Source organism: Cibotium barometz, chromosome 22, assembly GCF_041138505.1.
Source record: "Cibotium barometz isolate CiBa-2024 chromosome 22, ASM4113850v1, whole genome shotgun sequence".
NCBI lineage: Eukaryota > Viridiplantae > Streptophyta > Polypodiopsida > Cyatheales > Cibotiaceae > Cibotium > Cibotium barometz.
In genome coordinates this window covers 43,518,796-43,535,820 of record NC_141067.1, presented here as the reverse complement: position 1 = coordinate 43,535,820, position 17,025 = coordinate 43,518,796, and the positions used below count along the sequence as shown (strand labels likewise).

General features: G+C 42.5%; 1 protein-coding gene across 1 annotated transcript; it reads right to left on the bottom strand.

Annotated features, from left to right (window-relative positions):
* Nucleotides 1–14,022: 14,022 nt before the first annotated feature.
* Nucleotides 14,023–16,081, bottom strand: LOC147626633 (GATA transcription factor 4-like). The gene is made up of 2 exons (XM_086816696.1): nucleotides 15,586–16,081; nucleotides 14,023–15,477 (listed from the first exon to the last, which is right to left on the bottom strand). Exons 1-2 carry the CDS (start codon nucleotides 15,799–15,801, stop codon nucleotides 14,608–14,610), a joined length of 1,086 nt encoding a protein of 361 aa, XP_086672822.1. The 5' UTR covers nucleotides 15,802–16,081; the 3' UTR covers nucleotides 14,023–14,607.
* Between the last annotated feature and the right edge of the window lie 944 nt (nucleotides 16,082–17,025).

The window sequence follows — 17,025 nt, the reverse complement described above, 5'->3', positions numbered from 1 at the left end:
CTTCCTTACAAGCAAGTGCTTGGGCTTGCTTCATTTGCTCCTTCTCCAACATAGGGTTGGGGTAACTTTTTGAGTTTCCTTGGAAGGTTTGCATAGTCAATGGGTTTCTTCTCTTTGGGAAGAGTTGGTTTGAGCAAGAGATCACCCGTTGTCTTGGTCATAAGAGGGAGGAAGATTTGAAGCTATTGTCCAAATCAGTTTTAATGGTAACAACATCATTACCCTTGACAAATTATTGTGCGTTGGATTTCCTTGTGTTCTTTGAGTTTTCTTCTTTTGGCCTTTGGTTTCAGTACTTTAGCCTGTTTAAGGGCTATTGCAGCCTGTTTAAGGGCTATTGCAGCCTTTGGGGCTTACCTTAGGCTCTTTCGAGATTGAAGCATGAGCTTTCTGCTTCTTCGCTACCTTGGATGTTTCCTTGGCAGGTTATTGTCACTCTATTGGGGGAAATCCTTGAAAGCATGTTCGAATCCACACTGTGCATCTATATGGAATGACATTGGGATTTGGCACTAGATTTAAGATACTTAGGGAGAGGGCTCTATGAGGACACTTTGAAAACATAGCGCAGGCCCTTGTAATGCAAAAATTGAAGAGGTGGCCTACGTGAGATGTTATTGAAGTATCTCAAACAAGGAGGCATGGTCAATGGAAGAGAGTTGTTCTTGATATCCATATGAATTGTACTACTCATATTGCCCATAGCTCTCATATTCCAAAATCTTGGAGTCTGTTGGTAAATTCATCGAGTATATCGGTGGAGGAACCAGTTGGGGTGGTAATATTGGAGATGGGTATAGCATTCGTGGTGGTCTATACTAGCTCTAATTCTTGCATTGTGTGTGCTTGGTGTTGTGTGTTTTGAGGAAACCCTAATGGTACATCAAAGGAGACATGTCTCAATTGCCATAACTATGTTTGTTTTATGTTGCTTGTTGGTCGTGAGATCAGCTTGGGATATCCTAGCTTAGGATCGACACCAAATGTTGACATTGTAGCATGTAGCATGGTTTGACCACTTTCTAAGGGAGCGAACCTTAAGGTTCCTGGACTTGGTCCTGGCTACACCTTTACTGAAGTGAACCTTTAGTTTCTTGATCCTAGTCTTGCTCCTTTAGTGGAGCTTTGCCCAAACATAAGGCAGTTTAATGGCTTTTCTAGTGGCGATGTTTATAGAGCCAGTTCTTGAATCTAGGGCTCGACAGTGGTTGGTGGCTCCTCTTCCCAGTGTAGGTGTTTTTTTGTTCCTCCACTCACGTTCATGTTTAGTTGGCTCATTTTATCCTAAAATGCTCCTCGTTGGAGGTGGATTTTAAGGGGTTTTACCTTCTTAACTGGGAAGTGAAATCTGGGTAGATTTGAGGAAGTGAAATCTGGGTAGATTTGAGGAAGTGACATTTGATGCACTACAATCAATTGTATTATTGTTTTCAAGATTTAGTCAAGATTGGGTTTACATCAAGGGTTTCACTCTGGTGAAACGATCTCTAGTGCTTCTTGAAGTAGGTCTCAAATCGATTTTAGACACATCTATTCCACTCAAGCTTTTCTTAAAACATATTTTTTGTGAGTTCTAAGATTTTTTGGTATTTCAATGTTTTTTAATAGACTCACGTTTCTAGGTTTAGGTGTGTTACCTTATGTCTGACACTCACGTCTCAAGGCTCACGTGTGTTAACTCATGCTTGTTGACTCATGTCTCTAGGCTCACGCTTGTTGACTCACATTTGTAGGCTCATGCCTTCTTTGTATGACCTAGGTTCACGTATTTTATTTTTATAAAATATGGGGGTGGCATATAGGGTTGGTGTATAATTATTAAATATGTACTTTATTTTTATAAAATATGCCTACCTAGGGCGGTATGAAATTTTATGCACTAGGCCTATCACAGGGTTGGTGTACAAGTATTAGACAATAATTGTACTTTAATACCTCAATAATTACAAAGGATAAGATTTTTCCTTGAAAATTGTAGCTGGTATAGATTGTATGGCAAGAAAATCCTTAAATGACATGATTAAGTATGTCGTTAAAACGAGTCTTTAAGATAGTAATAATTTGTAGGATAATATTAGATATATCTCTAGACACACGTCTGGTTGACTCACATTTTTGTGACTCGTGTCTCTTGACTTATAGCTCTCACATGTCTAGATTCACGGCTCACGTCTCTGGCTCATATGTTGGCTCATATGTTTGACTCATGTGTTTGACTTGCATCTTTTACCAAGATTATGGGCTCATGTCTCCTAATTCGATAGCTTTTTTGGCTTGGTTTTTGGAGTTTTTTGAGGTCTTTAGACTCAGAGCTCACGTCTCCAGGCTCATGTGTTGACTCATGTGTTTGACTTGCATCTTTTACCGAGATTGTGGACATCTCTTTTGGCCTAATTTTTAGTTCTTTTTGATGACTTTTGGATTTGATGAGATGTGATTAAGGGTCCTAATCCTAGTTAAGGATGGTTATGTAATTGTTTAAGTATTTTTTGATTGTTTTTGGTTGGTTTTACATGCTTGTAAGCTACTAATTCAAATAATGCATGAAAAAAAAATGAAATGCATGAATAAAAATTAACTCTTCCACTCTAATCCACACATAATGAAGATTAATGTTTATAAGTTTTGGAGTGGATTTACATGCTAATCATAATTGTTAAGCTATTAAAATTAATTCAATGCAATGAAATCTAAGCCTTTAAGCTCCAAAAGCATGCAAATTGCCAATGAAATTGAAGGGTTTGCTCTTAAAAAATAATTCTGTAATGTAAATAGGCTTCAAATCAAAATGAAAAGCAATAGCTAAACACATCCAAGACTCTAAAACTGTATGTTTTTCAGAGTATGACCTTCCAATCAACACTTGGCAATATTGGGTAATCCTAATAGCTTGGAATTGGGGACGGATAAATTGAGCTATGCCCTAGGCTAGTCCCCAGTAGCGATGCCAAATCTGTTCAAGTTAAGAGCTTACCTTAGCCATGCCAAATCATGTGTTGTTGGTCCTTGCCTTCAAGCTGTAAATGCAACTTCCCAATGTGGGTGAGCTAGATTGTTCGTCTCGCATCCTCACTCTCTTGGTAATGGAGTAATGGAAGAGCTCTTTATGCCTAGTTGTAGACAAAAAGAGATTGGTCTTCACGGTGGTTCTCTCTCACAAAAGGAAGGAGAAGAAGAGGAAGCTAATGTAAGAGGGAAACCTACAAACAAACCTATCTACCATATATCCATCAAGCAAGCAAGATCCAAAAGCATACATGCAAGCAAGACGAGGGAAGAGAAGAGCTCAAAATATTCTATTTGCAAGGAAAAATGACTTATATATATGATATAAGGATCCCCATCTAGGAATTTACGAAAGACAATGAGATTAGCAGAGGTGTGACAAGTCCTTGGGTCCTTTTTTTAAAGAAAAATATCCTTCTATTAGTTAATAAAAATGACCAATGAAGGGCTAGATACAGCTATGAAGGGTTAGATACAACCACAAAAGGCTAGATACAAACTCGCCTCCCTCCATGTATGAGGCGGCGGGGAACAAATAATCAAGAGGTGGAGAAAGATGCACTTCTCCTCTAGTTGGCCGCTCTATGAGAGAAGAAGGCTATATCATACAGGGGGAAGGGGGGGGATAATCACATAGGTGGTCTGTAATGCCAAGTGGGATCACCATCTCGGCGGGCAGCAGCAGTAAGAAAAGGGCCAGGCCACCAGAGCCTCAAGAAAGCTTCTTGCCGCTTCCTACAACTTCCCCCGCCACCTAACTGTGAAGGGTATGGATGATGTCGAGCCAAATTCTTCTCATGGACTCCACAGGGCAGAGTGTGGGTACCCTCGATGGCTTCGCTGCACCTAGCTGTCCATATGTGCCTAAGGTTATCCCAAGCTCAGAGTAAGCTGGCTGCAAATCTGTCCTCAAAATCTAGGCTAAATCCATGGGCCCGCATCTATGTGAAGATCCATCTGGTACTCTGTGGCCACGGGCCCCCTAGGCTCGGGTACGGGTTGAAATCCATGGCAAGAAGAAGTCCTTTCAAGGCTCACCACCAGAAGGAGTCCTCTAACAATCAGCTTGCTGAGCAGGGCATGGCTCTGAATAGCAGGGTCAATAATGCCTAGGCCCCCTCTGTGTCGTGTGGTTGAATTATCACTCTCCATGCCACCTTGGCCCGAATAGGCCTCCCATCACTATTGGCCCATAAGAAGTTTTGGATCAACCAATGTACCTGGATAATGCATGCTCAAGAGAAGGCCTAACATAAAGTAATGTACCACATGGTGACAAGCACGACCTGGTTTTCCACCACCACTCGACCACCTAAGGGAGCCTCGCAGAACTCGAGTATAGAAGCTTCTTTGGAATTCTCAGAAGAAGAGGGGCAAGCTATTGCTTCAAAGAGATATTGAGGCCCACCTAGCATCCAAGATAGCGAAATGGAGTGCCCTCGAGATCCACTAGAAATCCTCAACTAGGTGCTAAGTCAGGGGCGGGTTCATAGCCTACCTAGAAACCACATGACTTGTGCTAGTTGATCTACGCTCGTGATGTGCGACAAAAGATCTTGATCACCTCAGTGAATCTTTGGAGATTCCCCACTTCTCCTAATATGTATGCTGCTATGTCATCTGCAAACTTTGAGTTGAGTAGCTCCTCTGGAGGGGAAGACGCAATCCATGGAGCCCCATCTCCTGAGAGCTGAGAGAAAACTTCTCATGGCCTCAGCGACAAATAAGAAAAGATAAGGTGCTAGAGGATAGCCCTATCGGGAATATAACGCCTTGAGCTCCCTGAATGAGAACATGATCGTGAGAGGCTGAGTACAGTCTTGAAACACCACGGAGCCACTCCATAGGGAACCCCATCCGGTGCATTATGTCCTCCAAAAAGCTCCAATCAACAATGTCATAAGCTTTCTCAAAGTCTAGAAGTAGCATAATGAGGTCCTACTGCCACATCATCTTGGCCGAAGTTATCGCCTCTCAGAAGGTGAAGATGTTGTCCAAAATGCTCGGATCCTGAAAACAAAACCTATTTGAGTGTCATGGATCAAGTCAGTGAGAGGAAAGACTGAAGTCACTGGTTGATGGCCTTGGCCAAGATCTTGTAAGCAGTTTTGAGCAGGGTGATGGGTCTCCACTACTAGATCTCCAACCTGTCATCACCCTCCTTCGGGATCAAGTGTATCAAACCCTCTAAAAGCCTCCTTGGCATGGCTCCTATGGTCATAATCTTGTTGAAGGCCACTCGAAGGCTAGATCCGAGTGGCGAAGAAAGAAAGAAACTGGTAGCCCGTCCGCCCCCTCGACATTTGCCCCTACTAGGGAGAGCCGTCAATGCCTCCGCCAACTCCTCTACAGTGAAGGGAGTCAATAAGAAGGATCAAAGAGCACAAGGAATGACCTCTCTAGTGTGTCGCTAGACCCTCTCTCATGTGTTCATCACCTGAGGGGATAATGGGGCACCCGTGAAGGAGAGATCGAAAAAAGTTAGTGGCGATGGCTCTCACATGAAGGGGTTAGAAACAATGGTTCCATCTTGGCCACGCAACCTGTAAATACCATCTCTCTGCCTATGGGGGGGCCTGTTATCTCAAAGAATCCTCCCGTGATTCTATCGTCAACCTGGGTCCAAAAGGAATCTCTAGCATGGTACATGTACTCCATCCTCCTCTCCTCGATGGATTTGATCTCCGTGCGAGTGGCAGTAAGCTGACTCTCTCAATCCGCAGGATGTCGGAGGAGCTCTCCTGAAGTCATTGAGAGAAGAAAGACCCCTCCTCAGACTCCTCTCCTGCTCAAAAAATATCTCTAATCTACTCTGTGTGCTACCTCTTGCAAAAATCTGCTGGTCTCACCTAGGCCCACATCTAAGGTGCATGCGGCAGAGCCTGAAATAATATCCAGTCCCACCCATATCTGCTTTATCCCACTGTAGATCTCGGGTGAGGATGTATGGAATCCTAGTGCTCATGTGCATGTCCTGCCTCCAAGGGTCCTCTAAGGACAGAATAATCAGAGCATGATCCAAAAAAGTGGTGCCCACTAAGATGCCGATCATGCCCATGACTGCAAGCCCACTCATCCCTCCACATAAAACCTATCAAGTCGAGAGAAGTTGGGGCCGGTGCTCCTCCTATCAGACCGCGAGAAGCACATGCTCCTGGGGCTACGCCCAAACTTTGGGAGATGCCAAGGGTCCTGTCCCCTAAGTGCGAGGATCAACTCCTCCCATGTAGAAGAGTACTCTACGCCTAAGACTGTAGTAGTGCCTCCTCCAAGTCTATCCTCTGTTACCTCAACCATGTTAAAGTCTCCACCCATGCACCAAAAGTCAGCCTAAGCAAGGACCTTAATGGTAGCCAAATGTGCTCGTCCAGAGACTATGACACCTGAGCCTATCACTACTGGCAAGAGTTACTCGTTGATAGAAATACAGGCTCCTCCCTGCATCCCTGAGCAGCCAAAAGAGGGAGACCAAAAAGTGTAGCTCTTGCCTAGTGAAATCTTCCTGCAAGTTGTGGGTATGCCCCTCAGAAAGGTGGTACTCCTAGAGGAAAAGAATGTCAATGGGTCCCCCAACTTCAACTCTGTGAAGCTCTCCTCTGAGGATGCCTCACCTCTGAAAGCACTGAGGCCTCCCTAAACCTTGAATGTTCCATGAGACTATCCGCATATCAATCTCTATGGGAGGGGGAACTATTGGAACTACCCTCCACAGTCAGCAGTCCTGGGGCAAAGGCATGCTAAGTGGGCATGGATCTTATCCTCCATGTGTCGCAACTCTGTCGAGTGCGAGAGTAGGCATACTAAGTGGAACTACCCTCCATGAGACTATCTGCATATCAATCTCTATGGGAGGGGGAACTATTGGAACTACCCTCCACAGTCAGTCCTGGGGCAAAGGCATGCTAAGTGGGCATGGATCTTATCCTCCATGTGTCGCAACTCTGTCGAGTGCGAGAGCAGGCATACTCCGAACTCCATCGATCACAATGGAGGTATTTATAAGAGTAGCACCTCCAAGCTGGAGGCCACCACCTCCCCATCCAGGCCTCTATGGCATGAACCTCCAATCTCCATCCTAGACAAGGTTCAAATGTGGGTGAGCACATTGGTGATGTGTAAATCATGAAGATGGTGCGCCAGCTCTATAGCTTTCCCCTGGATGGTGGGTCCTTGGACGACAGCCATCAACAAGTCTTTGGGTCTTACCTTTATAGCTTTTAATTTTCTGACAACATTCACAGAAGATAAATATAATTCTCTAGACACTAAGTGTAAAGCAGCAAAAACACCTCGATGACCCATGTATGGTGGTTGATGCATTTCCTCCAATATAAACTATCTGAAAAGTTATGTAACACACAATCTCTTCTAAAAGAAAAGGAAACCATCATGACACAAGTAATCACCACACTAGGGTTCTAATTATTATCTCTAAGCTTGATCCAAACGTTAAAGAAATTAGGGTCATGCTCATAGGATTCTCTCATAGGACTCAAGGGTTCAATCTTATCACAAAGATGTTGTGGACACTATGACATCTACTTAAAGCATCTTCTACTACAACATTTTTCTTCCTTGGTTGACATTGGATCATGGGTTGGAAACTTTAGATAAATGAAGCCCATTTGATATGGCGGTTAGAAATCAAAGGTTGGGTGGCAAATGCACTGTTGGTCAATTTTGATTAAAAATTTAAATAATGTTTCCAAAGTGTCAAAGTATGAACAATAATAGCTAATTCCTTGTCATATGTACTATAATTTCTTTCTGTTGGTTTAAGTTTACAAATCTTGTAGGAAATGGGATGTCCATCTTGTATGAGAAGAGCACCAAAACCTTGTCCATTTACATCAATAACTACTACAAAGAATGGTCATTGAAAATTCAATAGTGTAAGAATTGATGTATGAGTTAAAGCTTTCTTAAGCTCAAAAAAGGAATGGTCTTATCTACTAGTTCATTCAATGTATCCAGCTTTCTTAAGAAGTTTGGTTAAAGGATGTGCAATATATGCAAAATTTTTACACAAGCCAAGAAAAGACCGAAGCTCAGAAATATTATGCGGTTTAGGCCAATTAACAATGCTTTTAATTTTTTTAGGGTCTACTCGAATACCATCAACAGATACAATATATCCTAGGTACTCAATTTTCTTGAAAGAAAATGCTTTTGATTTTTAAAAAGGGTCTGCTCGAATACCATCAACAAATATAATGTCCTAAGTATTCAATTTTCTCTTGAAAGTAATTGTTCTTATCAAGATTGACATCACAAGTATTATTTAAACTAAGTGACAACCTCATATAACCAAGTTGAGTGAAGTAGTATTGTGCTAGCCATTATTATATGTATGTAATATCTATCAACATTTTGCTAGCCCTTGTTATATGTATGTAATATCTATCAACATCTATAAAAGCACATTCAACAAACTTTGTTCATTCAATTAAGAGAGAGAGAGAGAGAGGGAGAGAGAGAGAGAGATTCGTTCAGTAGGATATGTCATTGTGGTTTACTCACCAAGCTATGTTCAACTTTTTCCAATAATTATCTTGGTGACATCTACATTTGTGTAGAATACCTTAATAAACTAAGTAATATTGAGCTAATCAAACTATATAAAATAAAGAGGAAGAACAAAGGATGTAAATCATGTGAGTATTGTAAAACGTGCTAAGTGGTAGAAGTATTGAGAGACACAATTATTATTTAAACTAAGTGATGGCCTCATACAACTCTTTTGCGTGTTTACAAGCACACACAAAATCTCAAATTAAAAAACATGTAGGGTAAAGTGCAATTTTTATACTAGAATAAGGGAGGCATAATATATAATATATTGTTAAAAAATATATGTGCATAGAAAAGGAGCATTAATTAGACCATTTCATAAAAACAATGCTTTGATAATGAGGACCTGAAAATCCCAAATCCATTTTACCCACCTTATGTGTGCACTGTGGCAATCTAGGTGTGTGAGCCGTGAGCCATGCCATGAGTGGCCAAAGTGTGCAGTGGGTGATAACAATGAACAATTATGAACCCTTCCTCTCTAGGTCAAAGTGGCAAGCTAGTGAAAGCTAAAACCATGACCCAAGAGTAGGATGGGTTCCATAGGACTCGTTTCCCTGTTGGTTGTGTTATGTTGGCCAAGCAACCAGTTTCAAACTTGAGTAATCAAAATCCTATTCACCTAGTTCATGACCAAAAGTCTTCATCTACTTTTAAAAACAAGGAGTGCTTTCACGAAGGCTTGCCTAGCCACTTATAAAACTTCCCTAGCCACTTAGCCTCGAACACTTCCCTAGCCAAAAACCTCAAGTGAGCACTAAGGCCTTTACATGGCAAGCCAAAAATGGGCTACTTAGTGTGTTTTTATCAACTAAAATTATGCCCTTATTTTAAATATTCATTTATTATATATTTTAATTATAAAACCAAAAAATATAGTTCACATTTTGGACAGGCATATTGAGAAGTTGTTTTTATTTTGATTGGTTGAAAAAAATGTCTTTATAGAGTAGTGCTACAAGTTGTGGATTCTTTATTCACATCATCTCGTTTCACTTTTGGAAATTTCGGGCAGCGTGCAAGCTAGACCAGCCCATAGATGACTTTTAGCTAGAAAAACAGGGAGTGGGTGGCTTTTGGGTGAAGCAGGGTTGAAATTTAAAGGCTTACCCTAGCCTTCAATTTGAAGGCCATAATCTAAGTTGACCTTCAAAATACACATGTTTGTGTAAATTTTATTTTTTTTAAATAATGACCTTTTTGCAACCCTATTTTCTAAGAGGCCTTTTCTAGGATGCCTTTTCTAGGAAGTTTAAAGGGCTTTGATGCCCTTTGAAGGGTTCAAATTTCTACACTAATGTGTAGGTTAGAAAAACCACCCAAGGGCCAGGATGTTGGCTAGGTCCATATACTCCAAAGTCAGCACCCATGAGGCCGGCTACAATGTACGTGTGTGAGGCCCCTAAGTCAAGGATGGGTCATGCACTGTGCAAATGGGGTTGGGTGCTAGCTTTCTAGTCAACCTAGAAAACGTTTGGCACGTTACTTTCATGTGTTTGAATTTAATTTACTTTGAAGTTGCTTTTACTTTAAGCTAATGCATATCCATTTGTCACATTGATAATGCACACACCAGGTTGGCCCCTCACCTATCGTCAATTGGCTGTCTTGGGCTTAGCTATTTGCAAGAACTAGAGTCTAGACCAGTCACCAGGGTCCAAGAAACCATTAATCCTATGATTCCTTGAGCCTTGGGCTCTAGTTACTAGTCTCTGGATACTATAAACAGTACACACACATGCTTAAGGACCCAACAAAGTACACATTCATGTCCATGTATAAGAGCTAAGTATTTTCATATTAGGAGGGAAGATTGTGCCCAATGTTTGTGTCGTACAAGAGCTAAGTATTTTCATATAATTTCGCACAATAGCTTAAGTTGAATAGTTAAATAATTATTTTGCTTGAGATAGTGTCTTCCACAAATTCCTAGATGGGGGTTTTTGTGTGTCAATACAAGTGACTAGTTTTCGCACTAGGCCAGCCAAACATAAAAATGGTTCCACCTCGATTACTAGTCTTAAGCAAGTATACACACGAAGTCCTTAGACTTTCCCTATTTGACATTAGGCACAAGGTAAGGCTACTTTATATAGTCCACATTACAAAAGATATGTGCCCGTACAAGTGGGTAAGATGGCAAAAGTGCCATTCCATGCAATAGGTCAGGCGAGTGAAACCATGTTAACCTATGGACTGGACACAGTATCCCCTTGTTTTTGAAGGTACTAACTTATTATCCCCTTAAATCAAACGTGTGTAATTTGTTACATGCGCAGACACCCATACATGCACATGTCCAAGCTTATTCACTTGCATGTGTGCGCACACATACACGTGCACCCACCCACACACACACATACACACACAGAGACACGTGCACACACACGCACAGACACATGCACACATGCATGCATATGATATGGAGCACAATTGATAGCAAGTTAATAAGACAATATACTACCAAAAGTCATGGACACTCTATTTTATAACCAAGTAGAGCGAAGTAGCATTGTGCTACCAAAAGTCATGGACACTCTATTTTGTAACCAGGTAGAGCGAAGTAGCATTGTGCTAGCCCTAAAGATGTGTATGTAACATCTATCAATCTATAAAAGTGTGCTCAATAAAACCACCATTTGTACATTTATGTGATCTTTTGTTCGTTCACAACAATGGGAGAGAGAGAGAGAGAGAGAGAGAGAGAGAGAGAGAGAGAGAGAGAGAGAGAGAGAGAGAGAGAGAGATTTTGTTCATCCAATGGGAATTGGCATTGATGTTTATTCAGCGAACTATCTTGGGAGACTATCTTAACTCTTTCTATCTTGGTGACATCTACATGTGTGTAGAGGTACTTTTATAAACTGAGTAATAGTGAGGGAATCAAACTAGGTAAATTAAAAAGGAAGAACAAAGGATACAAATCATGTTAGTATTTTAAAACTTGTTAAGTGGTAAAGGTATTGATAGACTCAAGTACTATTTAAACTAAGTGATGGCCTCATACAACTCATTGGCCTCCTACAACCAAGTTGAGTGAAGTAGCATTGTGCTAGCCCTTGTTATATGTACGTAATATCTATCAACATCTATAAAAGCACATTCAACAACCACCATGTTCGTTCAAATGAGAGAGAGAGAGAGAGAGAGAGAGAGCGAGAGAGAGCTTCTATTCATTCAATAGGATGTCATTGTGGTTTACTCACAAAGCCATGTTGGGAGTCTATCTCAACTTTTTCCAAGAATTATCGTGGGGTGACATCTACATTTGTGTAGAATACCTTAATAAACTAAGTAATATTGAGCTAATCAAACTAAATAAATTAAAGAGGAAGAACAAAGGAGGGTGAGTATTGTAAAACGTGCTAAGTGGTAGAAGTATTGAGAGAGACAATTATTATTTGAACTAAGTGATGACCTCTTACAACTCTTTTGTGTGTTTACAAGCACACACAAAAACTCAAATTTAAAAAATATATAGGGTAAAGTGCAATTTTTATACTAGAATAAGGCAAGCATAATATATAATATATTGTTAGAAAATATATGCGCATAGAATAAGGCAAGCATAATATATAATATATTGTTAGAAAATATATGCGCATAGAAGCCCACGGGCGCGTAGGCGAGTTGGTAGAACTGCTTGGTTCCAATGAGAGAACGTGGGTTCGATACCATCGATTTGCACGACGAGGGTGCTTTGTGAGCTGATGGAAATACTCCACCCTCCCACAAAGAAAATATATGCACATAGAGCTTGTGTGTAATGAAATATATAACCAAGAAGAGGAGCATTAATTGGTCTAGCATGTCAAGGAAAGGGATCCATCTTGATTCCCAAGGTGTAGAAAGTCGAAGGCCTCATCACCAAAGAGACCATTTCAAAAAAACAATGCTTTGATAATGAGGACCTAAAAATCCTAAATCCATTTTACCCACCTTCTGTGTGCATTGTGGCAATCTAGGTGTGTGAGCCGTGAGCAATGCCATAGGTGGCCAAAGTATGTAGTGGGTGATAACAATGAGCAATTATGAACCCTTCCCACTAGGTCAAAGTGGCAAGCTAGTGAAAGCTAAAACCATGACCCAAGAGTCCATAGGACTCGTTTCCACGTTGGTCGTGTTGTGTTGGCCGAGCAACCAATTTCAAACTCGAGTAATCAAAACAAAGGAGTGCATCCTATGAATGTTCACGAAGGCTTGCCTATATTTAGAGAGAAAGAAAGAGAAGCAACCTAGCCTAGAGAGAGAATAGGTAAATTTTATCTACTCGAAAACTTCCTTGGCCACTTAGTGTACCTCAAACACTTTCCTAGCGAGTGAACACTAAGGCCTTTACATGGCAAGCCAAAAAATGGCTACTTCCTGTGTTTTTACCAACGAAAATCATACCCTTATTTTAGATATTCATTTATTATATATTTGAATTATAAAATCAAAATATAGTTCACATGTTGGAAACTAAAACCGGGCAAATGGAGTAGTTGTCCTTTTGATTAATTGAAAAAAATGTCTTTATAGAATAGTGCTACAAGTTGTGGATTCAGCAGTCACATCATCTTTGCAACTGGTTGGAAATTTCGCGGAGCGGGGAGGCTAGACAAGCCCATAGATGACTTTTAGCTAGAAAAATGAGGAGTGGGTGGCTTTGGGTGATGTACGGTTTCAATTTGAAGGCTTACCCTAACTTTCAATTTGAAGGCTATAATCTAGGTTGACCTTCAAAATACACACGTTTGTGCAAGTTTTTTCTTTCTTTCTTTCAAAATAGTGACATTCTATGGCCTTCTTTTGGCAACCCTATTTTCTAAGAGACCTTTTCTAGGACGTTGGAAGGGCTTTGATGCCGGCATCTCTTGAAGGCTTGAAATTTCTGCATGGCTGCTGATGGGTAGGTTAGAAAAAGCACCAAAGGGCCAGGAAGTTGGCTAGGTCCATAAACTCCAAAGGTCAGCACCAAAGAGGCCGGCTACGATGTACGTGTGTGAGGCCCCTAAGTCAAGGATGGGGTCGGGCACTGTGCAAATGGGGTTGGGTATGCTGGCTTTCTAGTCAAGCTAGAAAACGTCTGGCACGCTCCTTTCATTTAATTTTCTTTGAAGCTGCTTTTACTTTAACCTAATGCATATCCATTTGTCATTGATAATGCAAGACACCCGGTGGGCCCCTCCCTTACCGCCAGTTGGCTGTCTTGGGCTTAGCTATCTGCAGGAACTCGAGTCTGGACCGGTCACAAGGGTCCAGGTAACCATTAATCCTGTGATTCCTTGAGCCTTGGGCTCTCTCTTGATACTAAAAACAGTACACACACATGCTTCAGGACCCAACCAAGTACACATTCATGTCCACATGCATCATCGTAGCCCAGGATTCGGATCCCATGGTGCCCGCAAAATCACATGGTAGCACATACTTGAACAAAACCACAATTCAAAACAGACAAAATTTGGGCAACACAGCAAACTGGTGCAGAATTCTAAACTGCTAACAAACTAAATTTACACAAGTTGAGAGTCGTCTGAGATGATCAGATGACCACCTGACCATCACCATGTGAGACTAGAATGTGTGTGCTTTTGATGATTCCTACCACCATCCCTCTAACAACCTAGCTTTCAATTTACAAGAACCCATGCATGCTGATTAAATCAATGCAAAACTGCCAAAAACTACGACCAAAACACTATCCTGAATATGTGATTCTACCTGTGTAAAATGGGTTCCTCTGTACTGTTGTGAAGTGCTCCACTTTAGCACAACACACTACACCTGTATGGAAGAAGGTGAGACAAAATTCGACTAGAGATTGTGGTTAGGTCTACTGCTACTGCTGCTAAGACTACTACAATTTACAGTAATTGGTCTGCAGAGAGGCTCAAATGACAATTTGATGCTCTCTTGCTTGCTGTCTTCTTTCTGCTATATGGCAATGTTCTCTTTGCTGTCTTCCTCTTGACCTGTAACCTACTGTGGTGCTGTTCCTGGCAGAGCTTCAGTTGGGTCTTTCCTGCATGTGGGATCGAATAGGTCCTATTCGATGCAAACTGGCGCAATTGTCTCCTCCTCTCCCATGCCATTGGCGCCTTCTTGACTGCAGCTTGAGCCAGTTGTGTCCTCATGGCTTTCAGAGCGAATTGGGGCATTAAGGTCCTCCCTATCGCCAATAGGTTCCTCTTTGAAAGACTCCGTTTGTGAATGGCAATCCTCATCATCGTCTTCTTCTTCTTCCTTGCCCATTGAAACCTGTTCTTCCGCTTCCTTCATGCGCCTCATTTCCATTATTCTTTTGTGAGAATTGGAGTGCACTTCACTGACAAAGCTAGGGCTACCCGCGGGCCTGTACTCAGGCACGAGCCTACCGGACTTGTACCTCACGCCGCAGGCGTTGCAGAGCGTTTTAGGACCCATGGGACCGGCTCTCCACTGGGGGGTTTTTTGCACAAGGCAGTGGGAGCACCTGCGGGGAGGGGCTTCCACGAGAGGTTTGAAAACGGGCGAAGCTTTCTTTGCTTTCTTTGACGGAAAGATGGGCTCGCTGTCGGGCGGGAAACCAAAGAAGACAGGCGATTCTTGGGCGCCGCCCAGCCTGTTGTCCACAAGGGAAGGAATTAGGGAGTCCAAAGACCAAACCCTACTCCCGCTTCGTGCCCTCTTGCTGCGAGCTCTGCTAGTAGGGATATGGCTGCTGCTGGCGGTGTAGGAGTTTGCATAGAAACCACCACTTGGCTCCAGCACAGAGACTGGGCTGGGGCTCTGAAACTTGTCTTGGGCTCTGCTGTTTTCGCCCTTCCCGCTAAGGCTCCCCGAGCTCACAAGCGAAGCGAGGTTTCTGTCACCTGAGTAAGAGCTGTCTTCGTTGAAGGCAGAGAGCCACTCCAGCTGGTCGGCTAGCTCGTCGGACTGCCCACATAAGATGGAAAACCTCATCAGACAGCCCACATGCCATTAACAAAATTTCAAAGGGGCTCTCTTGGGGCTTTGCAGGCAAAGAACCCGCAAAAAGCTTACCGGAACACACAGCCCGCCTGAGCCCTGCTGGAAAACTTCTTGAAGAACGCTGCTGCTGCGAGGGAATTTGAAGTCTTTCCCGCCATTCAAGCTCGGCGCCTGCGCCTCTGTCTCCGTGGAACCGCTTGCAAACGGTAATTCTTCGCACAGCTCGTCGTCGTTGGAGAAGTCCAGAAGGTCGTCTATTCTGAAATTGGGCTCTGTAGGAGTCTCCATGAAAGCTGTACACGGAAATTTAAAAAAAGAGAGAAAGGAAGGGGAGGGGATAGGTTAAGGCCTCTGGCAGGGAGCGCGTAAAGAGCACTGATGATGAGGCAGGAGTCCAGTACGTTTCTTCAGAAGCAGTGGAAAGCACGCTGCTGCAGGAGGGAGAATGATTTGAGGTCTGGCTATGGCGGTTTTCTGCTTTTTCTGGTTTGTTAAGAAGGAGAGCCGCGAACGCGAAGCGAAAAAAAAGCCCAGAATGAATGAAGGAAACGCGGGGAGGACAAAGCTTGTGACAACAAGGGCGTTCTTTGGATTTATCTACTCCGGCTAAAGTTCGCCGCTAAATCTAGCGCTTCTTTTACCGGGCAATCTTAACCCGGACGCGATTCTGGTCCCCCGCGGCCCCGCCCGAACGTTTTTTTCTCGCGGGCCCCCTCCCCCGCCCGGGCTCCAGATTGCCCCTAAATCTAGCGGGGATTCTGGAGGCCCTCTAAAGTTGGCCCTCTCTCCCGCCGCCGCTTTTGGAGCGTCCGCCAAATTTGGCCGCCCTGCCGCCTAGTGCCCAAAAAAAAAGTCCTTTTTCCCAGTAAATCGAGTTTAATTAAAAAAGACTTTCAAAAATCATTGATTTCAATTTTAATTGAAATCACTCGAAGAAAAACTTTTTTTTAATTGAAATCACTCGATTTGCTATAAAGCCTGCCAAATTAGCCAAACTTAATCAAACCCGGAAAGAGTAAAAACAAAGCTTCGACTTATGTATTTTTAAAATTTAGAATGTGGAATTAATTACAATAAACCCGTTATTTTTCGAGCAAGGAAGAAACTTTGCATTAAAATTAAAACTTCATTTTTCTGGTGCATGATTCCACGAAACCTTTTTGCAGAAAAAGAGGGTGTCACGTTTTTTATGGGTGGGCGGCGGGCGTTGGCTTTGCAAGCACAAAAGCTGCTGACGCGCTCAGAAGAAACGGGTCTCGGCGCCAAAGTTAGTTGCTCTCTACATTCAGCAGGGACCTCTAATTTAGCAGCAGTGTCCGTGAGTTGGAGACTTTTGAGACAGCAAGTAAATCCAAAATAATAAATAATAAATATATATATATATTCGTTTAAAGGAAAATAGATTTTGAAATCGCGTACAGCTGGCAGCTATGCAGCACTCACACAGTAGGGCCCACACAACTACTGCTACCGGGGATAGCCGGTCGTTGTCCGTCACGTCATTCAGCCTAT